Raw genomic sequence first — 15,634 nt, forward strand, 5'->3', positions numbered from 1 at the left:
TCTAACCACTGATTGAGTCTCCTCAGGTTGACAATGGTTCTCCAAGAGCCGTCTGTTTTTTGTATTAAGAGAAGGGGGGGGGGGCGGGAGTAGAACCCCCTTCCTTCTTCTTGCACTGGGACTTCATGTAGGACTTGTTTTTTCACTAGTCCCAAGACTTCCATCTCCAGGGCCAGCTGTTGCTCTTGGGCTTTCCTTCTGGGTGTCATTATGAAGGTATGCCTGGGCGGACGGATGAATTTTGTTTTTAAACCGTCCCTTATTATGTTTAGGACCCATGTACTGGGGGAGATATTTGCCCAGGCGGAAAGGGAGAGAGAAAGCCTTCCCCCTACCTCCAGCCCGATGTCATTGGGGAGATTTTTTGGAGGAAGTAGAGGGACCTATAAACATATAGCCCGATCCTCCTCTTGCTTTAAAGTCCCAGCTTTTTCTATCTCCCGGGGGACGACCCGTTAAATCTCCTCCTCCGAAAGGGCTGCTTTTTAGGTTCTCCCGGAAATCGGGGAAAGCTTTTCTTCCTATCCCCCGCATGTTCCAAAATCTCTTCTAGTTTTTTTCCCAAAGAGGAATTGGCCATCGCATGGAAAGGAACATAACCTATGTTTTGATGGTAAATCTCCAGGACACCCTTTAAGCCACAGGGCTTGTCTTGCTTCATTTCACAGGCTTGTTGCTCTAGCTGTCAATCTTGCGGAATCTGCAGAGGAATCCGCTAGGAAAGCCGCTGCTCCGTGTACCAGTGTCAGATTAGACAGAATTTCGTCCCTAGGAACTCTATCCCTGATCTGGTCTTCTATTTGTTGTAGCCAGACCATGAGGGCACGAGCGGTACAGGTACCAGCTTTCGCTGGCTTTAATCCACCTGCCGAAGCTTCCCAGATATGTTTTAGGAAACCTTCTGCTTTTTTATCAAGCGGGTCTTTCAACATGCCCGAGTCCTCTAATGGTAGAGATACCTTTTTTGAGGATTTGGCATCAATTTTTGGGACTTTTTCCCAGGTCTCTGAATCCTTTTGTTCAAAAGGGTACCTTCTTTTTGATGTAGAAGGCAAGCCCCCTGATCTCTCAGGTTTTTTTCCCATTCCCTGTCAATTAGGGCCTTTATTTTATCATTTACAGGGAAGGTGCGTTTTTTCCTTTCCTCCAATCCGCCAATCATCATATCCTCCAATGATTTAGGAGTCTTTTCCTCCTTAAGGCCCATTGTAGCCCTAATAGCTTTGACCAGCTTTTCCACATCCTCTGTTGGGTAACATGGACGGCCGCCTATATCCCTGTCCGAGAAGGATTCTGAGGACTGAATAGAGGAAGAGGAGGTGGAGGGGGGGACAAGGATCTTTCCCACCCCTTCTGCCCTGGCGAGGCCTCTGAATCAGAATCCCTTCTATAACCTCTTATCCTTTTTAAGGGCTGCCTTTAGGGAACCTTTCACCTCATGGTGTATTAACGCCTTAAGGCTGGTTACCAAATCATGGGCTTCCTCCTGTATAGTTTTATTTATACAGTCAGCGCAGAGGTCTTTCTGCCACTGATCTGCCAGCGGGTGTTTGCATAGGGCGCATTCTCTATTTTTGGTTTTGCTGCTGGCCTTCCTTGACCCCTAGTGATCAGAGAAAAAAGGAACCCCGTTACCATAAGGGTGACATTCACGCAGATCACTCACCACCGCTGTCAATCAGGGGTACCGATCTCGGAGGCTCCTCAGATGCACTCGTGACGTTTCTTCTGGATGTCTCAGAGCCATGCCGGTCGCGTTTACGACTGCTGCTCCCACCACTCAAGCGGCTGCTCCTGGTATGCTGGCGGCCCGGCCTGGCATCTGGCGAGAGCTCTTATCATAGAATCGTAGAGTTGGAAGGGACCTCCTGGGCCATCTGGTCCAACCTCATGCTCAAAGCAGGATTCGCTGAATCATCCCAGTCAGATGTCTGTCCAGATTCAAAACAATCCCACTTCTGACACCAATTTGTATTGTAAGGGTTCCAATGGATTGTGATGAATAAGAAAATGCTCACAAGAATTGAATTTACTAAATTGATTTACTTAATAAGTGATAAGATCAAACAGTATAAAACTATAAATACATATGCATTAATCAGAAACAAGCATTATTCATACGTTACATTATTCAGATAGACGTCGACCACTCATCCTCCAGGAGACATCCTCTTGCTGCTGCTGTCGCTGCTGCTCATCTCGCCCCACTTCCATCATGAAGCCTTGGGCATGAGTGCGTCTTCTGTGGTCATCCCCCTTATGTAAGGGAGATCCACTGCACCCTCCGCCTCCTCCGGTTACCCCCACAGCCCCTCCCCCCCCGCCGGGATCTTATCTTGCCGGCCGGCGATTCCCCATGAGCGCCACCATCTTGGATCCTGGCGCCGCCTCCCGATGTCACGCGGGCACTCCCCTTCCCAGCGTGCCCTGCATGTGACGTCAGAGGGGCGCGACTCGGAAACGGACGCTCCTGACACTGCTTTCTCCTCCAGGATGTGGCAGAGGGCGGCGCGGCAGCCACGGTAGAGCCCCAGGACCCCAGGCCGTGCTGCTTCTGCGCCCACTCGGACGCGGAACCCCCGGGGGACCCGCGGACGGCACTTCCCTTTACCGACGCCCAGGACCCTGCCTATTCTTCCACGCTGGCACGTGATCTTCAGTACACGGGTCCCTGTCAGGACAGGAAACCCAACTGAAGCGAGGGAGAGGTACCGCCCCTTTTATCCTCAGTAGGGTTCCTGTCCTGACTGGGCGGATCCCCTCTCTCATGTTTGCCGTCATGGGAGACGGGAAAACACTGGTTTAATCTTTTTGCTTTAGAGATTGCAAGTGCTGTCCCAAAGTTGGCTACATCCAGCACAGTCCGAATCAGCGGTGTGACTATGCCAATGGTCCAACCTGTCAAGCAAACACTGCATTCCTGAAGATAAAAGTTCTCATTTTGTAACTGTGCTGCATCATAAGTTAGCAGCTTTTTCTTCGAGGCCAGCAGATGAAATACTAGCTACTCTTTTTTGCTTTTCTTGACCATAAAGGAAAGTTTCAAAATTCTGCAATATTACAGCATTGGAGACAGCTATATTATATTCACAGCATCATTCAAAAAGCTTTGCCAAACATAATGTAGTCCATGCATAGAACAAGCCCAATGACGCATCAGACTTTGCATCCTTCTTTATTAGAGGTTTATGCTTTCATACTACATTTTACAAGCTGGTGAAACACTGGTAACTTATTCTCCCACAGTACTAACACCTCACATTCCCAAGACAGTATAAATATATGGTTGAGCTAACATTGATACAGATCACCTTTTTATTAATTACATAATAAAACAAAATAATCAAGTATCCAAATATTAAGTTACACCGCTCAAAAAAGGCATACAAAAAAACAAAAAAAAAAACACAGACATTGAGATCTGCCTTTGTAAAAGCAGACTCAGGAAGGAAAATAAAGTCACAAAGCAACTGTTGAAAAATTGCCAAACCGTACAGTTAAAGAAAGGACCTCTCAGAAACCTTAAGAATCTAGCTACATTAAAGCATCTACATGTTTTTAAAAAGTTACAGAAGAAAAAAAGGCATATTCTACACTTCCTGCACAAGACGAAAGGCAACATTTTAAAGAAAAAAAAAAAAAAAAGAAAAAAAAAAAAGAAAATACACTAAGGTCCTCCATGTAAAATGCACCAAGCGGTGCAGACAGTTATTCAAACAGTAAGGCTTTGTCTGGACACTTCTACAATATGGTCGGTGTGCTTTTGCAGAACAGAAGAGGTCGAGATGATATGGCAAAATGCCTACTCAATGCATGATTGGCAATGTTAACAAGGGAAAATAAAAACTTAGACTATAGACTTGTGCAAGCCCTGATATCACGGCAACGTGTGGGAGAGGATGTAAACATACAGCGAGCAGCAACAAAAAAAAAAAAAAAAAAAAAAAAAAAAAAAAAAAAAAAAAAAAAAAAAAAAAAAAAAAGCAATGGAAAGTGCACTACTGCTGACAAGTAACGCACTAGTAAATAGAAAATTTGCTGAGTGCTTTGGCATTATGTGGTCACTTGTTTCATTGATAAGAGTAGGGGGTGGGGAACCAGAACCATTAGGTTTTTTTACTGCATGATTAGGCAGGTAAATAGTAACAAAGGACTTTAAAAATAGTGCACAACAAATAAGCAAATAATTCAAGCTCAATTACATTATTTATCTACGTGACATCAGCAGTTCCAAAACTGGAAGGGCTGTGACATTTTTCAAAAGAATCACTTGACCTATAAAACATTAACCAGGTGTTAGCATTGGATCCTATTCAGATTGACATTTGTCATTTTTCTTCTGAAGCTTCTATTGAATGCAACAGTTGTTACGATGGCCATTGGGGTCTTTAAAGCGTAACCTCATTTTAGGACGATACTTCTCCAAGTAAAGCAGCTGCTTGCTATTGAATGCTCCACGACGCTTCCTGAAAAAGAAAAAAAAAAAAAAAAGCTCTTTAAAAACATGGGAGTACATTTTCATTTGGTGTGTTTTGAATTTTTTTACTGCCAAGGTAGAAGTAAATGGTAGGCCACATTCAAGCTGCATGACATGGTCTCCAGGTCAGCTTTATAAATCTCCATCAGGAAGGCAAATTAGAAGCCATTAGCGTGAAGAATAGCATAATAGGAATTCCTGCTCAAAGGTAATGTCATTAGACTCTTCAATTCAAACAATATGGTCCAAGACCAATTAAAAATCCATAAGACCTCACTGGAGAGGGGGATAGCTCACCCTCATGTTGAACACGGGAAGTACGCCTTGAAACTAAAGATCTTCCTCTGATCAAATAAACTTTCCTAGACGTTTTGGAGCCAGCGGTCAGCAATATTGGGGTCTACATCGATCAGATATTTATGGCAGATCTATTATTGGCATTGTAGCGATGGGACAAGACGCATTCACTCAACACCATAAGGCCGACTGAACCCCTCCAACTTAATGGCCAGCTTGATACTATCCAGGCCAAGTTTCATCTTGATATAAACAATAAAATTGTGATGAGAAACATGAAAATATCTACCACCTAGGACCGCCAGGGGCGTGGCAAAGAACCTGTAAGTTGGGGGCTGAATATCAAAATTCTGAAAGACCCAGCACATCCAACAGTCAGCCCCTATATAAGCTCACCAAGTGGAGGCAAATAGGTACAATTTTGACCTAGTAAAAATTAGACGTTGGGTCATTTGTCAGTTGTTGAAGGTACAACTTACGGTGGTTCTGTCTATTTTCCCCAATTTGTACCTCCCTTCACCAAGCTCTGTCATTTCCATGATATCAGGTTTAGTAATTTTTTGTCATGCCTTTTATTTTATGGGGCTGCATATACTGTATTCTATGATACCCTTTTTTTGTCTCTGTACATATTTATATACACTGCCTACCTTTCTGGATTAAATATACAAAGTGTAGTAGCTCTGTAAATCCCACCTCTGAAGCTATATGCTACCTGTAACAGGTGTCCAGCCAGTCTGTATAAAATGATTGGTTGTGGCAGTTAGCAGTAGTTCCTTTGTTATTGTGGAGCTGAAAATTCCCCCAATAACTGGTCTAGTAGTGGAAGCAGCCTTGGCCAGCCCTAGTCAGTCAACTGCATAATTGTCCTGATGATTGGTGGCAGCGGAGTTGGTTCCCTTGGCAATGGTGAGATCTTTGCAACACCTCTACCTGTTATCCTTGACAAATTGTGAATCTGCATGATCTCCCCAGTGTCATCTGTGACTTAAGTGGAAACAGTAGTGGGATCTGAAACTTCCCTAGTTGTTATCCTTGACGCATTAAAAATATAATACTAGTTTATTGAAGTAAATACAATGGCTGCTTCAGGTCTACCAGAATGGCTGTTAATGTTAATCAGATTATACATGAAGCCAGCTAGAGCAGGAAGCTAAATATAAGCAATGATAACTTTAAGAAAAGATCATACAACCGAAAGTAGATACACCTCACATGTCCAAGATTTATTAATGTATGAAATCTGGTGACATTATTTTTACCTGTCAAACCCAACATCTGTTAAAGCCTTAAATTGTGTGGATATTTGCAGTGTTTGTTGCATACTTACTGCCTTATAAACTGAACAGCATCTTCATATTTCATCCCACATTCAATTAACGCAAGAGCAACAAGTACTGGAGCTCTGGAAGGGAAGACATAAGACAATAAGTTGTGCTATGTTACTGCTGGTCCATTACACTGGGGAACAATTTGAAAAAAATTCTGTTGAGTTAGGTTTTTGAGCTGATTTATACTAAAATTGGCATGCTGATTCCAAAAATGTAGTCAGTTTTTTTCTATCACGTCAAGTTTTTCCTCCTCAACTTACCTGCCATAGAAGCACAATTGCACTGATTTCTGTAATAAGACTTGTTATCTGAGTACAATTCGACTCATATAGAGCTACGTGGCAACTTGTAAGAGTAGTCACAACTGAGAGTGTGGTGAGAGGCGTGTACAGCTCCCAATACGTCATAATTATCAATATCTTTACACAAAAAATGTATCATAGTAGGAATAAATAGGATTTGTGATAGCTTTTCTCTTTACATTGGGCGCTTAGTTGTAATTTATATATCTTTTATGATTTTTTTCTTTGTTAGTTTTCAAAGCTTGTAACTTTCCATCTCAGTGTTTATTTACTTATGTACATATTTCCTTTGTTTCAGATCATGTCTGCTCCTTCTTCCTCTCGTCGTAAATGCCTAAACAACCCTGACTCCTTTCTGCTATATTTGTGGTGTTTTCACCATTCCAGTTCAAAGGGCAAACATCAGTGCATTTGTCAAACAAGTATATTTTGCATATTTTAAAGTAAAACTCGGTGATCAAGATAAGCCATGGGCCCCTCACATAGTGTGCAAGCAGTGTGTCGAGAGTATACGGATGTGGACCAAAGGAACACGTGAAAAGTTGGCATTTGGTATCCCCATGGTGTGGAGAGAGCAAAAAAGTCATTCCACAGACTGTTACTTCTGTTTAGTGAAAACATCAGGATTTAACAGGAAAAATAAAAGTAAAATAGAATATCCAAATCTACCGTCAGCTATCAGACCAATGCCTCATTCAGCTGAAATTCCAGTGCCAGTTTTCGAACAGCTACCATCTCTAGAAGTTCTGAGTGATGTTGACGAACACAGTGACAGCAATAATGCAGAATTTGAAAGTCACAAGGATTCAGTTCGTAAGGGATTTGATCAGCACGAGTTAAATGATTTAGCACGTGAATTGGGCTTATCAAAAAAAGCTTCAGAATTACTAGCATCAAGGCTGAATGAGAAACAGTTACTTGAACAAGGAGCGAAGGCATCATACTTTCGTACTAGAGAAAGTACATTTTTGCAGTACTTTCGGTGTGACAGCGGTTTTGTCATAATATTCCTGGTTTACTACAAGAATTAGGGCTTTCAATGTACAATCCAAATGAATGGCGACTGTTTATTGATAGCTCAAAGCGGAGTCTTAAGTGTGTCCTTCTACACAATGGCAATTTATTTGGTGCAGTCCCTATTGGGCATTCTGTCTCTCTTCGTGAAGAACATGGAGATGTAAAGAGTTATTGAGTTATTGAAATATGACACAATTGGATCATCTGTGTTGACCTTAAAATGGTTTGCTTCCTTCTTGGTCAGCAACGTGGGTACACAAAGTATCCCTGCTTTCTCTGTATGTGGGATAGCAGAGCTCGAGAAAAGCATTGGGTTGAGTCGAATTGGCCTCCAAGATCTGGTCTTAAACCTGGAGATCCTAACATTCTACATCAGCCACTTGTTGACAGGAAGAATATACTATTCCCACCTCTGCACATAAAACTAGGTCTCATGAAGCAATTTGTAAAAGCATTGCCAACTGACGGCGACTGTTTTAAGTACATCATGTTGGCACTTCCTGGACTGTCCATTGAAAAACTCAAGGCTGGTGTGTTTCATGGTCCACAAATTCGACAGCTCATCAAAGATGAACATTTCACCGGGACTATGTCAGATCTTGAGAAGAATGCTTGGTTATCATTCAAAGACGTCGTCAAGAACTTTCTTGGAAATACACGTGCAAGTAATTACAAAGAAATTGTTCAGAAACTATTGGAGAGCTACAAAGCACTTGGTTGCAACATGAGTATTAAACTACATTTTCTGCACTGCCATCTTTCCGGAAAATCTTGGTGCTGTTAGCGATGAGCAAGGTGAACGATTTCACCAAGATTTGAAGGTTATGGAAGACCGTTACCAGGGTAGATGGGATGTACATATGATGGCTGACTATTGCTGGAGCATCAAACGTGATTGTCCTCATGATAAACACTCCAGAAAAAGCTATAAATGTACATTTTTACCTTAAATACTTGCTTGCATATATATATCTCCTTTGTAAAAAAACATGATAGTGTTACACATATTTGTCATGCCCATTTCTTATTTCATTTTTTGTTCATATTTGTTCTATTTAAAAAAAAAAACTTTTTAGGTACAGTAGTTTACATATTTTTGAGAAGTCAAAAATCCTATAGTTCAAAAACTTGACGTGATAGAGAAAAACAGATCATTTCTGGATTCAGCATCCAAAAATTAATTAAGAACAGTTGTCTGACCTAACTCCTAAAAAATTGCGTTCCCCAGTGAATTATTAACGTGGCATTTTCATAGAATCATAGAAACGTAGAGTTGGAAGGGACCTCCTGGGCCATCTGGTCCAACCCCCTGCTCAAAGCAGGATTCGCTAAATCATCCGAGTCAGATGTCTGTCCAGCCTCTGCACTTTAAAATGGTTTTGAAAATAAGTAACTGATTAATAGCAGAAGATTTCAGATAAGGCCTAACAATGCAAGATATTAAGATTTGGCTGTGGGTTTTACACAAGACACTGGTGTTTCTCAGTGCACCACCATCTCCTGCATGAATTGAGGATTAATCCCAAGATTGCCAGCTAATTTAGCAGAGCTATGTCAAGGTTTGTATAGCACAAAGTCTTCACCAATTTAAAAAGGTGTTTGTTTTATATGACTACATTTTGCAACATACCTTCCTAGCCCAGCAACACAATGAACTGCAATACAACAGCCAGGTTCTTCACGGAATTTAGCCTTCAAAAGATTTAACCAGTCATCTACAATCTGACTAGAAGGTGGAGCACCATCGTCAAAAGGCCAGTCCTGTTCATTGAAATAAAACAAAAAAAGTCAGTTTAAGATGCTATAAAGCAAAATATTATTCTGTTTACAAGCAGTCTTCGAGAAAGCCACATGCTAGTAAGCCCTTTAGGATGACCACCAACTTTTAGAATGACAGCTCTACAGAACAGACCACAGCCAGAAATATGACAAAGCAGTCTAGGCCAAGAGCCATTTAAGTAACCTGCTTATAATGTAGTATCTAATATCAGAATACAGGCTACCACTAAACAGTGATCGGCTCCTAGACACCCTTTCATTCTGGATAACAGTGGTGGTTGTGTGGCGCTAGTCTAGACTAGATTCTCACACTCAAGTCAAAAGATTTAACATTTTAGACAATTATACGTACTAAAACTTGAATTCCTTCTTTCTCCACGAGGGCAGAGTCATAGGTGGCTTCACACACTCTTACAACTGTAGTAACACCATATTTTTTAAGTTCCTGGTAACCAAAATTTAAATAAAAAGTTAGAAAAAAAATGTAATACAAAAGTGTATCCTAAAAAGACTACCCAACTGTAAAGAACCCTGTTCAGTATTTACATATGAAGAGTTTAATGCACACTTCACAGATGGGGATTGTTGCCTTGTGTCCTTTGTACAGCTTTTAGAATAAATCGTTCATCCCCTTACACCCCCCCCCCCCCCATCTTAAATTGTTAGAAATTTTCACCAGAGTGGGCTTGGGTGTAGAGACCCTGAACAGTCACTAAAACAAAAATGGCAAAGATTGGAAACAAGGGTGCAGTTCTCGACATTCGCCTCTACTGGAAATAAAGTGAGCAGTTTTGGAAAAGTACTGCAGTGCGCTGGGGCCAGAAAAAGTCAGAGCCCCAGTACCCATCAACTACAGTACTTTCCTCTGCTCTCAACAGGGCAGAGAAGTACGCCTGCACAGGAGCGAGATGCCGGTGAGACTGTGGATGAAACTAGAAGGAGGACGGCATCGCAAGATGGGAGGCGCCGGACCAAGAAGAGCAACACCCATCGGACCGTAACCACTCTGCAGGCAAGTTATTTTTCCTTCTCTTAAAAGGTCAGGTTGGGGGTCAGATATACAGCATTATAGAATGCTGTATATCAGCTCTGAAAGCCGGTGGCTATAATTTATATTGGCCAAAACTGCCAACAGGTTCCCTTTAAGATCAGCAGTGTAAGTAAGAGCGCTATCCCCATCTCTCCTCTTGATTGCCTGCCTTCACTTTGGAGCCTATGTTCATAATCACCAGAGTCAAAAACGGCTTCTGTCATAATAGTTCATGTCTGCTAGTAGTCAAATGGACACCATTTTTTTTGCTTTGATTTGGCTAGCAGCCACATTGGTCTGCAGCTGTAAAATGTTTTATATCAACAGTCTAGATCTATTTTAAGAGACAATAGCTCTTCAATGGGACAACTTACCTCTATGAATTTATTTAAGGTTGCATTGGTGGGGTTGTGGGTGATGAGAAATCTCATGTTTTTGTAGGTTATCTCCACTGGAGCAGGGCGGTTCATTCTGGCCATTTTGTTTTCAATTTTAGAAACAAAAAACTTATACAGGAAAGAAACGATCGTAAACTTAAAAGTTAATCACAAAAGGAAATAATGTTTAGAAACTGAAGTCAGCTTTACTCCACAAACTTCTCAGTACTTGTTTGGATGGAAGCAATGAATGAAATGAGCCTCCTTACGAGAGCAACTCTTCAATCCGGTAATACTGAGAGACGAAAGACATGCAGTGCACGGAAGTTTACCCCATCCAGGTATCAGCCCCTTACTTAAGGTGCACTGCCAAATTCAATCCAACACTTTTCCAGGTTGACGGCTCTTAGGGGGGTTTCTGTGTGGAGTAGTAATGGATTTCTTTTACAGTTCACTTGTCTGCATAGAGGTCATGCTGTGCCTGGCAGTAGTCTCCACTGCCCTTCAGAAACTCCATAAATGTGTGACCAAGAACACCACAGAACTGCTATGAAAGAAAGAAAAAAGTTAATGACAGCAGCTCCCACAAGATTGAAGAACTGTTAGTTTATTTTATAAGCAATAACATGAACAAATTGGCACCGATTCCGAGAGGCATATAGAAGGGTGGCGTGACATCAAAATCAGCTATTAAAAACGTTCCCTACAAAGTCCTCTGCATTTATTCAAAATATTTCAAAGTTGCTGGCAGATTACCAGGGTTATTTTCACATTGTGACTCAGACAGTTGATACATGGTGCCTGTGGATTGGGCAGTGTGTATCAGACGGCTGCAGCACAAACCCAGCCTCTGCTATTAAACGGTTTTCATCAAAAGTCGCAACATTTCAGAGTCAAACATATTTGCTTAGGATCATACAGCCAGTGTCTGATACATGCTGCCCATGGATTGTCAGTATGCCTCAGCTGTCAGATTCACTTTAATATAAAATTAACCCCATTTCCAGTAATGCAGTACAGTATTAACTTGGGATTACTGCAGATTTTATTGGCAAATGTCTAACGTCACAGCGGAACGGTACGACAAACTGCAGACGACATGTGTACTGCTGTTGACAGTACCGATTACCAAGTTAGAAGTCACCAAATCTTCAGCCATCAGGAGAAATCCTGGCTGTCAGGATTAAATACAAGCACAATCTTTTCCTCTGAAATGGAGTGAATTTCAGGAGAAGACAAACATCCTACACATTGAAAAATGTGCTAAATTGGGAAAAGAGCACAAGAAAGTGCAGGAAGAATAGTCCACCACATAGCTCTTGTCTTCTCCCTGCCCAAGCCTCTCCTGCATCAAGGACGGCCAGTTCGCTTTTACTTCATATTCTCAGAAACACAATAATTTAGGACCATTAGGTTATTGTGCACACGTTAAAAGGGGTTGTCCACTACTCAACACAACCCCTGCCAAATCCCCATTTGCCCCTCTTAAAATTAAACTTGTGGTTACTTTATAGCTTGTTTAGATCTTTAAAGCAGTTTATACATCCAACTTAACTCATTAGCTTTATAAGTGTTATTCATAAATGCACAGGGAGTCATCTTAAAATTGCTGAAGACCTTGGCAGCTTCCATGATTTATGGGCCTTTGTCTTTAAACTTGAATATCTTTTAGACAAATGCACCAAGCCATCCCGTTTTCTTCCTGCGCATGTAATAAAATTTGTGGCTTGGCATCGGATTGCAGACAAACTGTGTACACCAACATACTGGCTGTGTCTGATTCATTGATATTAATTGGTGCCACACTGGCCGATCCTTATATCTCACCCCAAATTAGCTCTTCCAGGACAGGGGTTACCACTACAACTTGTACTCCCCTCCTGTGCCATTCTAGTAGTGTTGCCACTGCCTCTCTCGGGGTTTGCACAACATTGGTTATGACAAGAAATCCATGTGGCCAATTGATGCTGGCTTCTCTCCCCCATCTTTGGACATACCACATACATTAAGAGGTAGTGAGAGCCGCAGATCTCCCTTCCACCGGTTGTATGTGACGTATTCGAGAGCAGGTAGTGAAGTCAGCATTTCTTGGCTGCAGGGATCGTGTGATAATGTACTTCAATCCCCAAGATCCATTGCTGACACTACTGGAATGACACAAGAAAGGAATACAGGTGTTTTTATTTTTTGCACGCTGAGCCGACGTTTTTATTCATACAAGTTTGGTGTAGATGCAATGTTTTGATCGCCCATTATTGCAGTGTAACTTTTTTTTTTTTTTTTTTTTTTTTTTATAAATCAAAGTCACTGGCGCTTTAATTTTTTTCTCGTTACATTATAGGTCAGGCAATTCTGAACACGGCGATACCAAATGTTTGTCTGACATATTAATGGGATGAAAGGGGGGGGGAGATTTTAACAAGTTTTTTTTTTTCACTTTTGGCATACTTCAATTGTCTCCATGGGAGACTAGAAGCGGCAGTACTTTGTTTGCCTCTACTACACAAATGCAATAATCAAATCTCCTGTGTGTGGCAGAAATAGTCACTTGCTATGAGCGCCAACTAGGGTTGATCGAATAGCTTCGGATAAGTGCTTATCAGAAGAGTTACAGTAGTTACCGACTAGCTGCATCAGTAACCTGGATAACTGGAGCACTCCCGATGATGTTCAGTGCCGCAGCTGCATGTGTCACGGCTGTGTGACAGTCACGACACATGCAGCTGCGGCACCAGACAGCTGATCAGGAGGGCTCCAGTTATCCGAAATACATGCAGCCGCACACTCTGGTTCCGAGTGCCAGCAACAGTACCGGGTATTGAGGTACGAGACTCATGCAAGTTTCTCGCAAGCGTGACCCCGGCATTAAACGCATTCTGTTTTAAAAGGAAAAAATGATTGCATGGGCTCCTGTGCACTTTCCAAAACCAGAACAGGGAAAGCCAGAGACTGGGGGCAGATGTTTACAGCCTGGGAAGAAGGTAATACCCATGGATTTTCCCAGGTTATTAATGTCAGCTCACAGCTATACATTTAGCTTTTACTGGCTATTAAAATAAGGGAGCGCCCCCCCCCCCCCCAAAAAAAAAAAATGACGTGGGGTCCCCCTATAATTAACCAGAAAAGGCTATACAGACAACTGCAGGCTGATTAATAGCCTAGGAAGGGGCCATGGACATTGCTCTCCCTCCCCAGGCTAAAAACACCAGCTCTCAGCCACCCCAGAAATGGCACATCTTTAAGTTGCACCAATTCCAGCACTTAGCCTCTCTTCCCACTTGCCCAGTAGTGGCGGCAAGTGGGGTAGTAGTTGTGGGGTTGATGTCACCTTTGTATTGTAAGGTGACATCAAGCCCACAGCTTAGTAATGGAGAGGTGTCAATAAGACACCTATCCGTTACTAATACTATAGTTGTTACATTTTAACTAAAGACAGGCAGACTTAAGTAATTTAATGAAATACACAACACAGTTTGCCATATTTATTATACACCCAATTCCTGCGATGCCCTAGTTATCCTGCAAAAAAAAAAAAAAAAAAAATAAAAACACACAAATACTCCCTGTTCCGATGTAGTCCATTTAATAACGAGTGTCCCACGACAATCTCCCGTGTAGAGCTGTCACATCAGGAGATGTGACTACTCCACGGGGCCTCCGATGACACACTGACCGGAGATAATACTCCCACAGTGTAGTTAATCAGCGTTCGAACTCTCACTTTACGGCACTACTGCTTTGAGAATTTTCTCATGCAGGGGTGCTGCATGTGATAGGACGAACTCCAGTGACCTCAAGGCGGCGGAGTGATCCACTGTGGGAGGATCACCTCCAGTCACCATCACTGGAGCCCTGTAGAGCAGTCACATCTCACAGTATGACAGCGCTACATGGGAGATTGTCGTGGGACAATCGTTATTAAATGGATTACATCAGAACAGGGAGTATACTGTTGGTTTATTTTATTTTTTTGCAGGTGATCAGCTGTTTGGAGAGTATGTGTACTTTTTAACTATTCAACACAGTAGCCAGATGATGTACTGTACCATCATCAGATAATGACTGACAAAGGAAATCAATGGGTGCAGAAACGCTGCAGATCCGTAAAAAGAATTGACATGCTGTGGGGAAAGAAAAAAAAAAAGTGAATCCAAGCAGATTTTTCCGCAGCATGTGGACACCAATTCTGGATTTCCCATTAACATTGGTTGTGCACTACACTGCGGATTTGATACAATTCTGTGCGTCCAAAACTCTGCAGATCTGCAACGTGTGCATATAGCCCAACTCAAAACTGAAAATAAAGATTAACCCCTTAGTGACAGAGCCAATTTGGTATTTAATGACTAGGCCAATTTTTTACAATTCTGACCACTGTCACTTTATGAGGTTATAGCTCTGGAACACATCAACGGTTCCTGGTGATTCTGAGCCTGTTTTTTCGTGACACTGTACTGCATATGCTAGTGGTCAAATTTCTGTGATCTGACTTGCATTTATTTATAAAAAAAAAAAAAAAAGAAAATTTGGCAAAAAATTAGCAAATTTCAAACTTAATTGTGCCCTTAAATCAGAAAGTGGTGTCACACAAAATACTTTACATCAGCACAAATTTGGAAACTTAGTTTTTTGTGTTAGGAAGTTATAAGGGTTAAAAGTTGACTAGTGATCTCATTTTTACAACTAAATTTACAAAGCCATTTGGTTAGGGACCACCTCACAGTTAAGCGAGTTTGGGGAGTCAATGTGACAGAATACCCAAAAGTGACACTATTCTAAAAATTGCACCCTTTAAGATCCTCAAAACCACAATCAAGAAGTTTATTAACCCTTCAGGTGCTTCACTAGAACTAATGCAATGTGGAAGGAAAAAAAAAAAAAAAAATGAACATTTTACTTTTTTCACAAAAAATTTACTTTGGAACCAAGCTTTTTTTTTTTTTTATTTTCACAAGGGTATCAGGAGAAAATGGACCACAAAATTTGTTGTTCAAATTCTCCTGAGTAGGTCGATACCCCAAATG

At 41.7% G+C, this 15,634-nt stretch overlaps 1 protein-coding gene across 2 annotated transcripts in view; it reads right to left on the bottom strand.

Annotated features, from left to right (window-relative positions):
* Nucleotides 1-3,159: 3,159 nt before the first annotated feature.
* PTP4A1 (protein tyrosine phosphatase 4A1) overlaps nucleotides 3,160-15,634 on the bottom strand; it is a 40,039-nt gene continuing 27,564 nt past the window's right edge. Inside the window, exons 1-5 of one of the 2 annotated variants that reach the window (XM_073569400.1) lie at nucleotides 10,608-11,066; nucleotides 9,556-9,648; nucleotides 9,055-9,185; nucleotides 6,105-6,179; nucleotides 3,160-4,466 (exon numbers count right to left, since the gene is read on the bottom strand). In XM_073569400.1, coding sequence (XP_073425501.1) covers nucleotides 4,349-4,466; nucleotides 6,105-6,179; nucleotides 9,055-9,185; nucleotides 9,556-9,648; nucleotides 10,608-10,712 — 522 coding nt within the window. In that variant the 5' untranslated portion in view covers nucleotides 10,713-11,066 and the 3' untranslated portion in view covers nucleotides 3,160-4,348. Of the gene's footprint in view, nucleotides 4,467-6,104; nucleotides 6,180-9,054; nucleotides 9,186-9,555; nucleotides 9,649-10,607; nucleotides 11,067-15,634 lie in introns of those variants that run through there. The other variant, XM_073569401.1, reaches the window with a different exon arrangement.

The sequence above is a fragment of the Dendrobates tinctorius genome, unplaced genomic scaffold, assembly GCF_039654945.1.
Source record: "Dendrobates tinctorius isolate UK_male_01 unplaced genomic scaffold, ASM3965494v1 ptg000024l, whole genome shotgun sequence".
In the NCBI taxonomy this organism is placed as follows: Eukaryota; Metazoa; Chordata; class Amphibia; order Anura; family Dendrobatidae; genus Dendrobates; species Dendrobates tinctorius.